At 48.8% G+C, this 19,193-nt stretch overlaps 1 protein-coding gene across 2 annotated transcripts in view; it reads left to right on the forward strand.

The window, feature by feature from the left end:
- The window catches only part of CUNH6orf89 (chromosome unknown C6orf89 homolog), a 24,887-nt gene extending 10,268 nt beyond the window's left edge, over positions 1-14,619 (forward strand). For both annotated transcript variants that reach the window (XM_042013427.1, XM_042013426.1), the window contains exons 4-8: positions 7,245-7,399; positions 7,716-7,837; positions 8,901-9,027; positions 9,743-9,866; positions 10,248-14,619. In XM_042013427.1, coding sequence (XP_041869361.1) covers positions 7,245-7,399; positions 7,716-7,837; positions 8,901-9,027; positions 9,743-9,866; positions 10,248-10,333 — 614 coding nt within the window. In that variant the 3' untranslated portion in view covers positions 10,334-14,619. The remainder of the gene's footprint in view (positions 1-7,244; positions 7,400-7,715; positions 7,838-8,900; positions 9,028-9,742; positions 9,867-10,247) is intronic.
- The last annotated feature ends 4,574 nt before the right edge of the window (positions 14,620-19,193 follow it).

Consider the following 19,193-nt stretch of genomic DNA (forward strand, 5'->3'; position numbering starts at 1 on the left):
ATCCAGCCTTTCCCTGTGGCTGAGCACCCAGGTGTTCATCCAGCCTTTCTCTGTGGCTGAGCACCCAGGTATTCATCCAGCCTTTCCCTGTGGCTGAGCACCCAGGTGTTCATCCAGCCTTTCTCTGTGGCTGAGCACCCAGGCATTCATCCAGCCTTTCTCTGGCTGAGCACCCAGGAATTCATCCAGCCTTTCCCTGTGGCTGAGCACCCAGGTGTTCATCCAGCCTTTCCCTGTGGCTGAGCACCCAGGTATTCATCCAGCCTTTCTCTGTGGCTGAGCACCCAGGCGTTCATCCAGGCTTTCCCTGTGGCTGAGCACCCAGGCATTCATCCAGGCTTTCCCTGTGGCTGAGCACCCAGGTGTTCATCCAGCCTTTCCCCATGGGCTTTGCAGCCCACACTGCGTCTGACCCATGGGGCTCAGGGATTCCTGAGCCCAAGGAGCATGGGCCTGCTCTGAATGAAGGGTTGCACAATGAGGCTGCTTGGGAGGTAAGGCAGGATCTGATTTCTAACTTGTTGCCTCTCCTCTTGCTCTCAAAGGATGTTACTTTTTTTTTCCCTAAGCAAAGTTGAGCTGGTTTTTGCTCTTGTTTTTGTGTGTGTTCTTGTGCACCCGCTTTGAGGGCTGGAGCATTTGGACGTGGTTGTGGGTCACAGTATGTGCAGGGCTCCCTCCCATCACTGCACAGCTGCCAGTTTATCTGATCTTTTGTGTGTGTAAGCAACCCTTTTATGATATAACCTGAGAGCAACCAGCAGACATGTGTTGGCTCGTTCAAAGGGGAAAAAAAACGGCTGACTTTGCAGGGCAGGGTGGTGCCAAGCTGTTCATGCTCTCTGTTCCTTTGGCCTTGGTTCAACCAGTGGACTGTTTATTTGGGTTTGCTGGCAGGAAAATAACCCCAAATCATTGTGGTGCTGTGGAACATAACTCTTCTTTTTACTTCTATATTGTGATGCCTCCAAAATTTCTTGTTTCCTCATTTGTAGAGTGAGTGAATTGTTGCTTTGGACTCGCTTTCCTGGGAAGAGAGTTTGCCATAGGTGGCTTCTTGCAGAGGCATTTAGCAGCCTGGCAGAGCCCTCTGTGCACTAGTGACACAGACATGTCAAACCTTTTACAGGCTGAGGCCACCATCAGGCAGGGAACAGCAGCTGGGAGGGATTTGTTTCCAAAGCTGTTCCTCTGAGGCAGATTGCTCATGCAGTGCAAGCTGTCAGCTGGGACAGGTAACCAGAGGTGCAGCTGGAGTGGACTTCGGATGCTTTCCTGACAGCTTGGTCCCTGCCTTCCATTTTTGAGACTGGTAGGTGCAGATTTCTCCTGGAAATAATGCTCTTTTACCCCAGTGGACTGTGAATTCCTCTTGGGCTCAGCGAAGCAGACTTGATTTCACAATGTCTGGTTGGATCAAAGTCATTTTCGTGCTTTGCTCGAGGTTGACTAATGATCCCTGGGCTGGTGGAGCAGCCGTTACCCATTAGTGAGATGAATGAGTAGTTCTTCAAGCTGTTGACTTCTACCCAGAACAACAATAAAGGGGTTCTTGATGGGTTTTTTGTAGCTGTTATTTTGTTCCTAGCTGTTCCTAAAAATGCTGTGAACCAAACTGGGAGGTACTTTCTTCTCATGGCATAAATATATTCAGTATACCCAGGGCTACAATAAAAGTTCAGTATGAGGGAGGGGTGAGGATCTTGTGCAGAACAGGGACACTCTTTGGAGTATGTATTTAAAACCCCACTGTGATGCAGTCCTTAATCAGGACTTGCAGGCTGTAATTAATAATCCTCATGTTTCCTGCCTGACTTACTTAAGAACCCATCAGTTTAGCCTGACTTTGACATGACATTATAAATGATCGAATTAATTTTTAGCATAGTGAAGAATTTCAGCAAGATGGAGTTTGGGAAACATTGCTTGTGCAACAAAGTGCTCCAAATGCCTCTTCCAAACTGTGCCACCTGGTGACTACAGAGCTTGGAATTTCTACATCTGTAAAGTAAGAATGATGGGATTTACCTGTGTCATAGATTGTGCATCATGAATTGATGCCTAAATTGCTCCGAGTTTTTAAATACTGTTTTAGCTTTCTGTAAAATCTGGGAAAGGGAGTGTGGTGATAAGCATATAGTATATCCTGCTGCAATGGCATAGCACAAGTTACAAGCTGTTTACTCAGGGAGTATCTGTGAGTCTGCAGTGGTCCCAAGGCAGCATGTGGCTGGTCACAGGAGGAAGAACAACCTGGCCTGAACGTTCTTTGGCTGTTGAAGCAATAACAGTAGGTTATGAGCTGCAGCTTCACTCTAAGGTTAAGGGCTAGACCTTGCAAATCCCTGCCCTTAAAATAACAGAAAACAGCACTGTAACATCCAGCATCTGGAAGCTGGATATTTCCAAGTGTGGAGAGAGCTGCAGCCCTAATCCTTCTGTGGGTTGGTAGTGATTGGACATCAGAGCACTGGGGGATCTTCATCATGGAATCATGGAATGGTTTGGGTTGGAAGGGACCTTAAAATTCATCTTGCTTTACCCCCTGCCATGGGCAGGGACATCTTCCACTATCCCAGGGTGCTCCAAGCCCAGTCCAACCTGACCTTGAACACTTCCAGGGATGGGGCAGCCACAGCTGCTCTGGGTACCCTGTGCCAGGGCCTCCCCACCCTCACAGGGAAGAATTCCTTCCCAATATCCCATCTAACCCTGTCCACTGGCAGTGGAAGCCATTCCCCCTCATCCTGGCATTTCATCCCTTGTCCCAGATCCCTCTCCAGTGCTCGTGGATCTTCTTTAGGCACTGGAAGGGACTCTTCAGGTCTCCCCAAAACCTTCCCCTCTCCAGATGAACACACCCAGCTCTCCCGGCTTGGTTCCAGAGCAGAGGGGCTCCAGCCCTTGGAACATTTCCATGGCTTCCTTGGGACTCACTCCAGCAGCTCCACGTCCTTCTTGTGTTGGGGTCCCAGAGTGGAGGCAGCTCTGCGGTGGGGTCTCACCTAAGCGGGGCAAAGGGGCAAAATCCCCTTTTAATGGAACACCCAGGTTTATACAATGGACCTACAAGAAAGGACAAAGAAATGTTTGGGGAATATTCAGTGCACAGCCATTTCTGGGAACCCTGAGTTCATCCAAGGCTTGCTGAAGTTGCTTGAATATTCCTGGACTGGCCCCTGGTGAAGTATGTGGGGAATAGTCTTATCCTCAGAAAGAGGAATCTGGGATTTGGAACCAGCCTTTGCAGGTTGTGGAGCTGCTCAGTACATTAACCAGTTCTCTGGGGAGCTTCCTTCCAGTTACTGTGGGTGATGGCAGCAACAGCCCCTACGGACACAGCACCTGGGGGGACTGCTAAGTCCTGGGGGGTCTTCCCTGGGACCAGACTTCCCTGTGCAGACCTGGCTGGCACTTGCCTGCTGGAAATTGCTTCAGCCTTGCAGTCCTGAGTGCTGGGGAGCAAACCAGCTTGGTGGGGAGCCAGCAAACTGCCTCAGCACCTGCAGTGCTGCAAGCAGGAGGTTTCGTGTTTTCAGCACTTTGCTAGGGTCAGAAGCAGCCCTTGGCTCTGTGTCTTGCAGGAACAAAAGTTGCCCCTGCTAGCAAAGGGGCTAGTAGCCCCTTTGAACCTGCTGCACTGGCAGACTGATCCTGCGTTCTCCATATGGTCCCTAAAGAGAGCAGGGCTTGCTGAGATCCTGCTCTCAGATCCACGTGGGCAAGTTTCCATAAGTTAATTTGCTTTGCTGCAATGGGCAGAAGCAGGGCCAGGTCTTCTCAGGAACCTCTGATCTTCCAATCTGATTATCCACACCCAGCATCTCTGGGGCTGTGCATGCACACCCCTCTCTAGTGCTGGGGGCAGCCAAAAATTTGGGAGATCCTCTATGAAAACATCCAAGAAGGGCAGGGCACTCATTTTAAATTGATGGTGACTTGAAAATTATTTTTCTGCATAGTGGAAAGTAGAGTCATAAACTCCTTGTAGCATTAATCATAGATGTGTTTTAAGGGAAGGTTGTTATCTCTTGGTCTGTGATGTGTTAGCAGCTGGAAGTCCCAGTCCTGGCTCTGCTAGGAGCTCTCCTGACACAGTGGAGAAGACAGCTCTTGTTCTGGAGAAATAATAACACATAAAAGGAAATATGAGGTGGTTATGGCCGATGGGGAACTGAAGTTCTGTTAAACAGACTGAAGGCTGCCTCTCGAAAAGGGGTGAGAAAGCGCAGAGAAGTTGGCCACACTTCTGTCGTGTAATGGATAGCTGGATGTGTCACTGCTACAGCTGCTCTCCTGCACTCCAGCTCCACAGGGATAATTGCCCACGCCCAGCACTTCAGCTTTTGGATGGGAGTGGATGGGACCGTGGTGTGAGGGTTGTGCTGGGATGAAAAGAGCATCTTCCATTTGCATCCCCGAGCAGCCGTGTGAGCGCACAGACAGCGTGCTTGACTTCCACCGGAACAATCCCCAGGGTGTCTGGCAGGCAGGGTGATAATGTAAAAGGAATGCAGGGAGGGTAAGGAGAGAAAATCAGCATCCTGGGTAAAATCCTGCCCTGGTCCCCAGTGGCAGTTGGCTCCTCAGTGCACCACCTCTCCTCCCGCCCTCCCTGGGAAGGGCAGGCACTGCCCGTACTTGTCATGCCAGTCACACACATGCTGGTGCACAGACTAACACCCTCCACAATAAATCTAAAAGATTAATTACTAGGGGAAAAAAAAAAAAAATCCCACAACCCCACTTGCAGCATTTAAAATGCGTCTCAACCAGTGCTCTGCTCTGGTTATTCATGGAGAAAAGAAATCACCTCCTGAATCGAGCAATTGAGAATGCAAATATCACTGCCTGCCTCAAAAGAGGAATCAAGGCTCTGTACTGTCAAGCTGATTAGCATCCTATTCCGTGGGGTACTGCCCTGAGCCCATAGGGAAAATTTGGGGACAACTGTGCTTAATGCTTAGGGATGAGGTTTCTGAGTTTTGCCCAGAGAGAAATTACAGTCTTGCTACGCCCCGTCTGATGACACACCATAGAGATGTTTTCTTGTTCTCTTCGTGGCGACTGCCCTTTCTCTGGTGAGATCTTTCAGCCTTTTGTTTCCTGTCACTGACCAGCTGTTTTTTGTGAGTTGAGTTTTTTTGTTGTTGTAAAATTGAAGCTTTCTACAGGCAGTGGAACAAAGATTTTCTTTTTTCTCTTGTGAGCAGGGAGGGAAAGTACGTCGGGGCAGTTTCTCATGGGAGTGGAACTTCTGCTTGCAAGAAGGATTTTACACTTTGTTTTGCCTTTTTTCCCCTTTCCCTGAAAGCAGCGTAGATGCACCGTCCAGAAAGACTAGGAATTATATCCTGATCCCTTTCAGTCCATATCCCAGCATTAGGGTGGGAAATGCAGCATTTGGGAGTTGGAAATACTCAGCAAGAAAGAAGCAAAATGAATCCCAGTCTGCTCCTTGTTGTTAGGTCCCAATGAACGTAAATTGTCTGCAATGTTCCTCGTTTTGCCTGTTGCAGATGTCAGAGGAGAAAATAAAACAGGAGCTCTCCTATGAAGTGCTGTTCATCCCTTCTTACCCTTGTGCAGGAGCGTGAGCATGGCTGGAAATTGCGGTGGCAGGAACAGGCAGGTTGTGTGAGGTCTTTTTTCCCCTGAAAAGCTGCTGTGAATCCTTGTTTCCCAACTCGGTTTTTCAGCCAGACTTCACTCTTCTTTCTCCCCTTTGCCACCCCCTTCATTTCCTGAGTTTGCCTGCAGCAGTGTCCGGGAGGCTTTGGAGCTGTTTTGACGTGTGCTGGCAGGGTGGGCCTGTCGTGAGGACAGATCCCCGGATGTTTCATGTGCGATGTGTCCCAGGCCTTGGGTTTTTTCCTGACCCACCCTGACAGATCAGGGCTGGGATGGGTTTGCTGCCACTGCCAGAGTTAAGCCTCTTCCATTGGATTAAGGCTGCAGAACCAGGGCTGTCACTACCACAAAATCTGTGTTTGAAGTGGAATTTCCATGAACCTCTCCCAATTTTCACAACCTCCTGCTGTATCTCCAAATATAAAATTAGCGTGTGGGGTATTTAGGCTGGATATCAGAGAGGGGTTCTTCCCCCAGAGGGTGCTGGGCACTGCCCAGGCTCCCCAGGGAATGGTCCCGGCCCTGAGGCTGCCAGAGCTCCAGAAGCGTTTGGACACCGCTCTCAGGCACAGGATGGGAGTTTGGGATGTCTCTGTGCAGAGCCAGGAGTTGGAATTTGATCTTTGTGTGGTTCTGTGATTCTGTAAATCAGAGCTATACCCTTTCAGTGTGGTGGCTGCTCTGCAGATCCTTTAGCATAGAAATACATGGGGTGTTCAGCATTGTCCTGCTCATTCCCTGCTGCAACAAGTCCCTTCTCTTAATGTTTCTTTGGTTTTTTTGGGAGAGTTATTAAGTTGGAGGAGGGAGGCTGGATATAGGCATCAAGTTGTGCTTTCATGTAAAAATTGAATTTTTGAAGATGTAAACATATGCAGTGTTCATTGTAGGCCAGTTCAGCTGATTGTGGTGTAACAACAATTTTTGGAATTTAAAGTGGATGTAGCTGGGGTCCAGGGGTTGCTCATGCTGGGACTTTTCTCCCCATTTCATCTTCAAGAAAGATGGGATGAATGAAAACAGCAGCAGCGTGTCTTGGTGAAATCCCACATTCCCCAGCATCCTCTGCACATCAGAGACTGGGCAACCATTGCCTGGGACAACGTATTTCTAAATTAACACAGTGGTAAAGAGGAGGGTGGTGATTTCAGGTATGTCCTAGCAGGGTTCATGACACCAGTGCTGACCTTGTGGAAATTACTCTTTCCAGCCTGGATCTTTTTTGGTTTACTGGGTGTTACCTCCTTGATAACACTTTTGGGTTGCTCTTTTGCTTATGGACTTGTTTCAGTTTAATTACACTACATATGATGGTTGCCATCCTTCTGTTGCTCATGGAAGGGTAGCTGAGCCTATGTGCCTCATGTACAGAGAAATGGAATTTCCATAAACTCTCCCATTTCTCACAACCTTCAGCTGTATCTCAAAAATGTGCTGGAAACATTCTCTCCAGTTCCCTGCCTGGTGAAGCTGCTTCTTTTGAGTTACAGCCATCAGAAACTATAAGAAATCTCAGTGTTTCACATTAGGGATAATGAGTTTATCACTGAATTTGTCTCCTTTCCATTCCATTTTTGGTCTTACTGAGCAGGTTTCCCTTGTTTCTTCCCCAGAATGCCAGGACTGGTGGGCAGCAGGTTGCAGACAGAATGCTTCCGCACTTCCCGCGAACTGCACAGTCTGTTCTGCTGTGAAAAGCCTTCAGATAGTGACAGACTTCAGAGAACTATCAGAAAAGCTCCAGAGGCATCAGCCTTTTCTAATCAAGGTAATGCAGGGATTTGTGAAGCTGGGTGATGAGTCCAGACTCTTGAACAGCACGAGCCCATAACCCCTGCCCAGTATTTTCACCCATGAACTCAAACTGCTCGTTCAGAACGTGTGTCTAAGAGGACATTTCACCCCGGTGTGAAGATGTGGGAGGAGAGAGCTCCCTGCATTGTTCCTCTGAGTAGTGATCTTTGTATTTGGACATTTAGCAATCTACGTGGCTGTTACTCTTGGATGTTTTCTAGTGGGAGGGAAGTGGGAGCAGGGTGCAACCCTGGGGGCACAGCTTTTATCTTTGTTTCATGTTCTTTAAGACAGGGCAGCATCTCTCCTATGAAGAACTGAAGCATTTTCAGTCCCAGGATCCAGAACTGGCAGAGGTTATAATAGAAGAAAATTCAGCTGAATTGTGGAGCTGCCCATTTTTCTTTCCCTGGTGAGTCAGACAAAACATGTGATGGGTGGACACATCCTTTCTGCAGGGGTGCTCAGGCTCTGCCTGTGTGAACCACCAGTGCCTGCAAGTTGCACTTCAGCTGGAGGGAAGGAGAACAGGAGTGGGTTACAGGCTGCTTCTGTTTGCTGGCACTGATTTGTTTGAGGACAAGACTTCTGCACTAAAAAATGGAGAGCTGTGGCTTGGTCTCCAGGTGTTGCTCCCCTTACAAGATAAAATTATCCCAGTGACTGCCTGGTCCTGTTCTTCAGGCTGTAAATCATCTGGGCTGTGATCTGATCACCTGAGGTAACTGGTTCACATTTCTATCGCCTCTGTCTGCTCAGTGGAAATCCTCCACCACTGGTGCTGACTGAGAAGAGATGCCATGACTTCTGCAGACACTGAGAAGTAATGGAAAGTCAAGGAATCCTGCAATTTGTGTTTGGTCTTGTGCAGAAAATATGGCCAGCACTAATCGTGCCCCTGTTAACCAAAAGCAGTTTGCCAAAGCCTTTAAGTGTGAACAAGACATGTGAACAACTCAGAGCTCTCCAAGGTCTCAACTGGTAGAGGGATGGTCAGGGTACTGAAGAATTAATTATGTCAGGCCCCTAGACAGGGATGTAAAAATACCAAGTCCCACCTGGACTTTTCCAGTTACATTTCCTGGTCTAGAGAACAGCCTTGGATCCCCCTGCCTCGCCATGTGGTTTCAGTTATGGCTGTGTCCGATGCCACCTCTCTGCGTCTTTTGTAATGAATGGATCTGGTCAATGACTTGGATGATTTTAAGCGAAAAGGGGAGGGAAATTAAGTTTAGATATCCATCAGGATATGTTTGTTCCCTCTTTACATGGTCCTGGTGCAGGAGCCCAGAGGAAAGCAGGAAGGAGCACACGTTAACAGGCTGAGGTTGAATTTTGCTCCTGCCTCCCAGGGCTAGTCTGTCATGCTGTTTATCAAGCATGAACGTTTGGGAAGAATTTTATCTGGAAAGTAGCTTTTAAATGCAAACATTATCATTGTATGGTAATTCTTTAATATGGGTTGGTTTGTTTAGGAACAAGCCTGTGAATAAATCTCGGATTCTGCGGGAATTTTTCCCCCCTTCCTCTTTGCTGTCCTTCCCCAAGACAGTGTCCCTGGAGAGCTGCTTCCTCATCCGGCATCCAGATTTGGGGAATAAGGTGAGAAATTCATTCCAGAGACCTTTTCCTGTCTATGAGCTGTCTCCCAGCAGCTCTGAGTTTTTGTGGGATTTGCAGGGTATTTTTAGCTGATACAATCCTGAAAAGGAGCATTTGGGGTTGTATCAGTTCTGTTCACCCCTATGGAAAGTGGCATCTCAAGGTGTCTGTGCCTCCCAGCAGTTGTGTCTAGTTTGGGGAGGGAGATACCCTGTGCCCACCTCCCTTGGCAGCTGGAGACGTCACAGAATCAGAGGATAAATCCCAGAATAGTTTGGGTTGGAAGGGACTTTAAAGATCATCTCATTCCATCACCCCTTGCCTGCTTCATTCATGTGTCTGGCCTTGCTCTATAGCTGGGTGAGGTCTTTTTGTGCATAGTTGGGCAGAATTCATTTAAGAGTTGCATTTTAGGAGTTCCTGGCAGTGAGTCTCACTCATTCTGAGACACTTCAGGCTTCTGGCCTGATCTTCTCCTCTATGTTTTCCTGAGTTTTGAGGATGTGCAGGGCCTGCCTTGCCTTGGAGGAGAGGAGAACCCTTGCATGCAGCTGACCTCAGCTGTGATTCTGTGATCTGCTGGTAACTGGAGGAGCAGCAAACGTGTTGTTTGCTCTGTCTCACCTGCCTGCAGGGCAGTGACTTGTCCCTACTTCAGGCAGACAGAGCCAAGGAAAGCTGGCCAGGCTTTTGAAATCCTCTCCTCCCATCCTAGAGCTACAGCCTGCACAGCCTCTTTGCTGTTGGAAGTGGGCAGCTCACCCTGACTGTTGCACCTCTGGACACGTGCAGAGGACACTGTGAGATGTTCAAGGTGGAGCTGGAAGCTGGGGATTTGGGTAAGTACCAGAGTGGGGTGTGCAGGGACTGGGAGAGCCCTTGGAATCAGGAGACTGCTTCCAGCTGGGTCTTTTCTGTCTGACACCTAGGATGGTGGTTTGTGCCATTGTCACCTCCAGACTGGTGTGTGCCTGCTTGTCACAGCACAGGGAGTGATCCTTTTGGACTGGGAGTTTGTGGCCTGGAACACCAACACTGGGATACCAGGAGATGCTCAAAGCTGAGCAGTGTGGGTACACAATGGGTATTACAAGCCCAGTGCCCACTGAGGGAAGTGTCTTTCCAAAGAGCTCCAGCATGACCACATCCCTTCGTGGGAAATGGGAGCACTCACTAAGGGTGGATTCATCTAACAGAGCCTCTCCATTGCCTCTTCCCAGGTTATGCCAGTGCAGACCACTGGACAATGAGCTTCATGGCCAGAGGGACAGAGCCAGCAGTGATTTGTGATGGAGCTGCCAGCTAAGGATGGTGGGGTGGGAAAACAGAGCTGTTCCCAGGAGAAGAAGACTTTCAGCTTTGAAGCCAAGGCAACATCTTGAGAGGAGTGAGCCGGGGCAACTGGGGCAGGCAGCTTTGCCACCCTGCATGTTTACAGTGTTGAAAAATGACTATTTTCCTGACCCTTGAGGTAATTCTTTGCCTTTCCTCAAATGTATTTTGGGAGAAGCTCAAGCTATTTATGACCCTCCCTGTCCCCTCAGGTAAGCCCTGGGTTTGCAGCAAAGGGTTTTCTTTCCAGGAGCAGCAGATGGATTTCTCAGGATGAGATTCACCTTGTGTTCTTTGTGGATTATGGCACTTCTGAAACTTCCTGGGGGGTTTGGGAGTGGATGGGGTGTGTGACATTTCTGTGTACATTCCTCCTGAGGAGGAAGCTTTGAGCCTGTGTAGTCAGGCCAGTTCTATAAAGGGAATGAATTGGTGATGTGTCCCAGCTCTCCCTCATGTCCGCAGCTGTGTGAGCCCTGCAGAGCTGATCTGCTCCTGCTCCTGGGCCAGGGAGAGCCTTGAGCCTGAGGGCAGAAACTCTCACTCACTGCATCCTTCTTGTACCAAAAGAATCCCTTCAGACCTCTCAGTGTTGTGATCACCCTTCTGCAGCTCTCTATCAGCAGGTTGTGAGTGAGTCAAATGATAATTGTGCTTTTCTTCACCTCTACTTCCTTTCCTGCAAAAACACCGACACACACATCAGTGGTGCTGGCAGTGCAGGAATTCTGGCTGGAGCTGGGGCTGGGAGCAGAGCGGCTCTGTCCAGCTTTCACCTCAGCCACCAAGGGAGCCCAGCCTGTGGTACCTCTGGGAGCACCTGAAGCTCCCTCTTCCCTGGCATATTTTTGCATTGACTCCTTCCAGATCTGGAACTCTGTCTTCAGAATGAACGTTGGTTTTTCCTGGGTCCTTTCCAAGCTGCCTTTGCGTGTTTCCTGCTGCTGGAGCAGTGCTGTCTCCAGTGCCCTGAGAGAGGCTCAGGTTCGGTGTTTGCAGGCTGCGGATGCTCTGGTCCCTTCCAAGTCTGATCCTTTGGGTCTGATCCCGCTGCTGAAGATCACTTACAGATGTGTCTGGCTGAACTCATAGGCCAGGGCTGGAGTTCAGGACATACTCTCACACTTGTTAATATGGAGTTGGGAGGGGTTTTGGTTGTTAGTGAGTTAACTCTGTTCTCAGGAGCAAGAGCCTTTTTCTCTGTAAATATTTTAGGTACGTGTAAAATGACAGATTGGGAAAATGTCTGTCCAGCCTTTGTTTTTGAGGAGAATGGGAGCAAACGTCGTGTTAATGTGATTAGGGGCTGACAAAAGCTGCCAAGTGGGATGACCACGTCTGGCTCCTGTACAAGGATAAGGCAGCGGACAGTTCCTGCTCCAAAGAATTTAGTCTGAGGCCTTGACACTACAATCATTTCTATGCATATCCCTTGTTTTTCTCCTGTCAAAACAATGAGAACAAGCCCAGCACCTGTGTCAGTCTGTGCATGGCCCTTGGTGCTGGACACACACCAGATCTAGTAGAACCAAAGGGGGAGAGTCTGGCTCTCTCAGGATAGAAAAGGACTAATATAATTTGTTACAAAATATTAAAGGGAATTGGACTAATAAAACTTCCATTAGTATTCTCACTACTTGGAGTGTATTTCACACTCATGACACTACATGGAGTCTTGTACATGCCAAGACACACACACACACCACCCCTCTCCCTCCTCTTAAAGCCTGGGTCTTAGTTAATGGAAATTTGGGAGTTCAGTGATGGCAGAATTAGGGCCTCATTAGTGGCAGTTGCTATTTACACTTTGGCAGCTTCTCAAATCAAATTCAAAGGCTGACAAGGCTACTTCACCTCTTACTGGTTTTGTATCTGACCCATTTTTTAAAGCATTTGCTCAGAGATGCTGCTGGAGCCATTCTTGCTGAGATTGCGGCGGTTCGGTGACACTGTCACTGCTAAGTGTCCTTGACTGTAACTTGTAAAAGAGCTGCGGAGACAATTCCCAAGTGTCTGTGAAATGCCTGGATTTTGAGAGTCACACTTAAGCTATTGTGGCTGTCTGGCTCTTTCGGGAAGAAGCAGAGAAAATGGATCTATTTACAGTTGCTGTTTGGACTGGGGGGAGGAGGGGGAGGAAAGGGCAGGTTTGTGCCTGTTTAGCAGAAGTGTTCTCACGTAGTGCTTCTCCCTTCCTCAAAGAGTTGCAGCTGGTTGGACAGGAGCTGGTGAGCCTGGCCTGTTTGCAGAGCAGCCTTCCAAGTGCACTTTATGGGCTCTGCATAAGTTTCCAGCTCTGTCTCAGCGATACATTGCATATATCCCAGCCTCGCTCCCTTTGGAGTTTACATCATTTGTTTTTAAGCTCTCTGGTATATTTTCTCTTCCTTTTCCAAAAGCTGTAAGGAATTAGCTGCTAAACTAAAACAGGAGGGCAGTTCTCCTGCTGATAAAGAGCCGATTTTGGCCGGAGTGCGGAGCCCTGGTCTGCAGCACAGCTTCCAGAGCAGCTCCTGTCTCCAGCTGCCAGAGGAGTGGTGCTCACACCTTCCACATCCCAGGGTGGGTGAGGAGCCACAGTGGGAAACCTGGAGGTGAGGCCACAGTGGCAAAACTAGCATGGCCAAAGGGAGGTTTTGATACCTTACCTGCAATTAAGCCCAGGTCATCTTCCACATGCAGAGCTCCAGCTTCACAGAGTCCCTGGAAAGGCTGCAGGACTTCCCTAGAGAATATGCCAAGGTGGACCTGGGGGGAATGGGGCTGTCCGTGCAGTTATTGAGGTATCATAGTGACAGCCATGATCAGATGAGTCATGGAGGGGGTGTCCCACTGTGGTTTCCCTCACTTCCCCTTTGGCACTCTCTGTGCTGGTTTGGACAATCTCCCACTCCCACCCTGCCCTGCTCACACAGGTTCCCGGTCAACACATTTTAAAGTTCCTTTGTGTGCTTCAGAGCTTGTTGCCTGTGAGCTGGGAGATGGAGTCCTCCCCATCCCACATCCCAAAGGCTGCAAAGCTGCTCTGAAATCACACCAGAAATCGGTACTACCCACGAGCAGGCAGACGTGAGGAGGGGTCACCTCTGCACTTGCCAGGCTGGAAGGACGGGCTGTCCCCGTCAGCTGGGCGGGAGGATCGTGGTTTAAAGCTGCTCCCCAAAGCAGGGGTCACTGACCGGTGCTGTCAGTCAGTCCTGAACTCAGGGTAACTGAAAGGAGGAGAAAGGATTATTATGATTTACTTCAGTACCAGGAAATCAGCAGCCCCCACGGGAGCCAAGCTGACAGTTTCTATTGATTTTTTTTTTTTGCTTTCTTTGTTCCTTTTCTTCTTTTCCCTGCCCACTGTTATTGCACACATTGATTCCCCCGAGGGGTCCCTTTGCAAGGCCCTGGAGAGCTTTGAGTCAGATTTCCCGTGAGTCTCTAGACTTCAGCTTCTCCCACCAGGCCTGTTTTTGCAATGTTCTGGAGGAGAAGCTGGTTTGTCTGGGCTGGATCAAAGCACCTCCCTTCCCTCATGGCCTCCCAGCTCCAGCAGCAGCAGCAGGAGGGGGTGAGGAGCAGGAGAGCACCTCATGGTAGAGATGTGAGCTCTGTAAACACCAGTGTCCCTGAAAGGGGATCCTCCTGCCTTGAAACCCTCTCGTTCATCACAGTGATGCTGCTCCAGGAGGGAAGTTTCCACACACCCCAGTCCCAATCGTGGCCCCCAAGAGAACTGAACACTTCCTGGGGTGAGGCCGTTTCAGTGGGTGCACAAAGCTTTTGCTTCCTGCAAACCAAACTTTCTCCTCTCGGTAAATTTTATAGGTAGAACTCGATATCCTCCTCTTCAGGAACCTCCTCCTTGTAAAGAGCAGATTTAGTGTCCTGCTGAGTTAGACAAGAGAGATGCTGGACTTCCCTTTGCTTTGGAGATTCAGACAAATGGCAGGTGATTTATTTTTAGCATTATCTCTTTGTCTTGGGGAGGGGAGCCACATTCTAAAGGCTCAGGGGTGCTGGGAAGTAAAGCTATATATGCATAAAGACTGTTTCAATGCTGAACACTAAATTCAGTGGTGGATTAAAAAAAAAAAGAATGTAAATATGCACTTAATGCAGAATTTTATGGATGGTCCTAATTTAATATATTGCAAACTTTGTAAATACTTGGGAAAAGCCTGTAAAGTGTGTAAATAAATGAGATTTGTATGTAAGAAGAATAAAAAAGTTTTTACTTTTTGCAATTAAATACAAGTGTTAATGACCCTTTTCCCTTTTCCTGATTTTTATTTTCATGTTGCATGTCAGCTATTTGAGGGGTTAATTAACCTTTCTTAGGGCAATTTTTCTAAGGGAAGTGTAATTTTAAAAGAAAAGTCAGAACACTTTTGTTAGAAAAATGTCATAAGATACAGTTTGTGAAAAAGGAGAACTTTGGAGAATGTTCTGTGGGTTTTAGCCTGGTTCTCTGAACAAAGTTGATGCAACAGCTCTGCCTGTCCCTCCTTTCTTTTCTTCCCAGTAACAATCTCCATCTTTCCTTCACAATTCAGTTGATTTCAGCCAAACTTTGAGGCGTGGAAGATGATAAACTCCTCCAGAACTCATAAATCCGGGCGAGTAGGGAAAAGAGAGAGATCCCGTTTCTCCCACACCAGTGCAGGAGCCTTGTTAGACACCGGCCAGCCCCGCTGGAGCCCCTCGAGATGTGAGTCAGTAGAGCCCAGGCTTGGTCACTTCTGTGCTGCAGAGTGGGGCCTCTCTGGAGCCACCAGCCTGGAGCAGACCCTGTCAGGTGTCGGTGTGTGGCTCCTGTCCCCGTGCAGAGGCCGCTGCTCCCCGGGGTGTGGGGATGGGCTGTTCCTTGAGCAGAAGGAAAGCTGCGTTGCACACAGCCTGTCCCTGCAGAGCCGATGGTTGGGTTATTCCAGCCACAGACTCTCAGCTCCCCTGTCTGGGGCAATTTCAGCTCTGTTCTCTGTTCTTCCTCTCCTGCTCCCCCCTCTCCTGATGGCTCAGGGAAGAGGCATCAACCCTCTGCTTTCTCCCGTTCCCAGCAGGCTGGGGGAGCCCGGGGGGCTGTTCCTCAGCTGCCAAATGCTGTCCCCCCCCACACAGACATGGGGGTGGCCAAGAAGGGCTCTGACTCTGTCTGAGGAGTTCCCGTGCTGCAAACTGCTCTCAGCAATTGCATCTTGCTGCCTTTGTTTCTAATGCAGCTGCATTCCAGGGATAGAGGAGGACCTGTGTGAAAACAGGGCTTTGCTGGTTGCTGTGGGATTATTTTTAAAAATTGTGGGAAAGTATGGGAAACACTGTGGTGGGTATTTACTACAGGGCACCTGCAAGGAGGAAGAAGTTGATGAGGTTTCCTATGGGCAGTTGGATGTAGCCTTATGGTCACAGGCCCTGGTTCTCCTGGGGGACTTCAATCACCCTGGTATTTGTTGGAGAGACAGCACAGCCCAGCACACACAGTCCAGGAAGCTCCTACAGATCATTGAAAATAACTTTTTGATACAAGTGGTGGAGGAGCCAAGGAGGAGAAGGGTGTTGCCGGACCTTGTATTACCAAACCAGGAGGGACTGGTTGAAGATGGGAAGGTTGGGGAAAGCCTTGGCTGTAGAGACCTATGTCATGGTGAAACTCAGGATCCTGCATGGGGAAGCAAAGCAGTAGCAGAACTAGAATCCTGTTTTTCCAGAGATCCAATTCAACCTCTCCAAAGACCTACTTAGAGGAATCCCATGGAATAGGGCTCTAGAAGGGAAGGGGGCCCAAGAAAGTTGGTCAATATTCAAGACCAGTGTATCCCCATGATCAAGAAATCAACCAAAGGGGGCAAGAGACCTGCACGGAAGAGCAGGGAGGTTCTAGCAATTCTCAAATGGAAGAAAGAAATTTATGGGATGTGGAAAAAGGGACAGGCACATGAGAGGTGTATGGGAACATCTGTGGGGTATGCAGGGATGCAACAAGGAAGGCCACGGTCCGCTTGGAATTGAGTCTGGCAAGGGATATCAAGAACAACAAGAAGGGCTTCTCCAACTACATCAGCAGCAAAAGGAAGATTAGGGAAAATGTGGGGCTGCTGCTGAATCCAGTGGGTGTCCTGGGCACAGAAGACACAGAGAAGGTGAAATTACTGAATGCCTTCTTTGCCTCAGTCTTTACTGCTGAGGGCAGCCCTCAGGAATCCCAGGCCTTGGAGGTAAGAGATGAAGGATGGAGAAAGGAAAACTTCCCCTTGGTCACTGAGAGTTGAGAGAGAGATCAACCAGGCAGACTTAACACCCATAAATCCCTGGTGGGATGCACCCACAGGTGCTGAGGGAGCTGGCAGAGGTTGTTGCTAAGCCACTCTCCATCATCTTTAAAAATCCTGGAGAACGAGAGAGGTGCCCAGTGACTGGAGAAAAGCCAGTGTTAACTCCTGTCTTCAGAAAGGGCAAATAGGAGGATCTGGGAAATTCCTGGCCAGTCAGCCTCACCTCCATCCCTGGAAATGTGATGGAACAGCTCGTTCTGGAGGTCATCACCAAGCACCTAAAAGTAAAGGTCATTGGGAGTGGTCAGCATGGATTCAGCAAGAGGAAATCCTGCCTGACCAATCTGATGCCTTCTGTGATTACACAGCAGGATGGGTTGGTGAGGGGAGAGCAGTGGGTGGTGTCTGCCTTGACTTCAGCAAGGTGTTTGACACTGTTTCCTATAATATCCCATAGATAAGCTCAGGAAATGTGGGTTGGATGAATGGACAGTGAGATGGATCAAGAACTGGCTCAATGGCAGAGCTCAGAGGATTATGAGCAGAGCAGAATCCAGCTGGAGGCCTGTAGTCTGTGGCATTCCCCAGGGATCAGTACTGGATCCAGTCTTACCCAACTTGTTTATCAACAACCTGGATGAAGGGATAGAATGGACCCTGAGCAGGTTTGGTGGTGATACAGAACTGGGGGAGTGGTTGATCCACCTGAAGGCTGAGCTGCCATTCAAAGGGACCTGGACAGGCTGCAGAGTTGGATGGAGAGAAACCTAATGAGGTTCAACAGGGGCAAGTGCAGGTCCTGCACGGGGGAGGGATAACCCCAGGTGCCAGCACAGGCTGGGGGTGACCTACTGGAGAGCAGCTCTGCAGAGAAGGACCGGGGGGTCCATGAGTTATCATGAGCCAGCAGTGTGCCCTGGGGCCAGGAGGGACAGTGGGATCCTGGGGGGCATCAGGAAGATTGTAGTCAGCAGGTCAGAGAGGTGATCCTTACCCTCTACTCTGCCCTTGGGAGGCCACATCTGTGTTCAGTTCCGGTCTCCAGGTTCCAGAAGGACAGGAGTTATTGGAGAGGGTCCAGTCCCATAAAGATTAGGGATTGGAGCATCTCCTTGATGAGGAGAGATTGCTGGAGCTGGTTAGTCTGGAGAAGAGAAGACAGAGAGGGGATTGCATCAATCCATATAAATATCTCCAGGGTGGGTCAGAAGATGGTGTCAGACTCTTTTCAGTGGTACCCAGCAACAGGACAAGGAGCAACGGCCATAAACTCAAGAAGTTCTACCTCAAGACAAGAAAAAACTTCATTCCATGGAGGTTGGCAGAGCAGCGGAACAGCTGCCCAGGGAATTGTGGACTCTCTCACTCTGGACACATTCCAAAACCACCAGGATGTGTTCCTGTGTCGCCTGTTCCAGGTGATCTTGCCTTGGCAGAGGGGTTGGACTGGATGATTTCCAGAGGGCCCTTCCAACTCCAGCTATTCCAGGATTCTGTGATTTTGAGAAAAGGGGTGGGAGGTAGAAGAGGGGACCCATAACTGAGGGCTTAGGGAGAAAAAGAGGGCGGTGCTGCGATTCTCATGTGTAGCTTAAAAAAAAACTTCTTGCATGCCGTGGCAAGAAACTATAATACCACAAACTATTTGTCTCTTTAATCCATTTTAAGTACATGGGGGGATGGAGAATCAACGTGTGGCCTGTGAAGATTGTGAAGAGTGCCTATGCCAGGCTATATAGAAGCAGTGAGAAACTTTTAGAGACTTGTGGCGAAGAAAGGCTTTGTGTGCAGGCGAAAATAACTTATCCTTAAAAAGATTAATAACCCCATGTGATGGCCCATGTTTTGCAGTGTGAAGGAACGGTGAGATTTTTCATGGGAGAGATGCTTAATACCACAGCAGATTGTTTGTTTCCGGGTGGGTCTGCTGTTGGTGGCAGTTTGGGAACCATGTGCAACTGAAGAAAACCCTTTTTTCCTTAAGCATAAGAGAGAGACTTTTCAAGAACTGGAACACTGACTAACATCCCATGTTCTGTTATCCCTTGTGCGAGTTGGGTAAAAGGAGAGAAGTGCTGGAAAGGGAAGGGGGGTGGGGATTTGCTTTAATTTCTTGTTGTTTTCTCTTTACTTTTAATTCTATTAGTAATAAAACTCTTTCATTGTACTGCAACTGTTTAAGGTTTGTGCCTGCTTTGCTTTCTCCTAATTCTTATCTCACAGAAGGAAAATAAGTAATGAATACTTTGAACCAAAACCACTACACACGGGTATGCCCCCCTGTGGCTCCAAAACTCTAATAAATACATTTCCTGCCCAGTTTTCAAACTGTTGGGTGTTCCTGGCTCTTGGGAGGTGCTTTAAATCTGACTGTCAGAGCCGTGAGCTGCTGAGAGCAGAAGCTGCCTGCACGATGCTGAGCTCAGGTCTTTGTCCCGTTCTCCTGGTGCTCTCAGTGCTGCAGCTGAGCTGGTCCCTGAGTGATGAAGAAAAGAAGATAATCTTGGATGAGCATAATAAATATCGTTCTGAGGTCGATCCCCCTGCCAGGGCTATGATGAAGATGGTAAGTGG

Source organism: Corvus kubaryi, unplaced genomic scaffold (genome assembly GCF_017639235.1).
Source record: "Corvus kubaryi isolate FWS band 111438036 unplaced genomic scaffold, C.kubaryi_AGA036_p1.0 split1-37355, whole genome shotgun sequence".
Classification (NCBI taxonomy): Eukaryota; Metazoa; Chordata; class Aves; order Passeriformes; family Corvidae; genus Corvus; species Corvus kubaryi.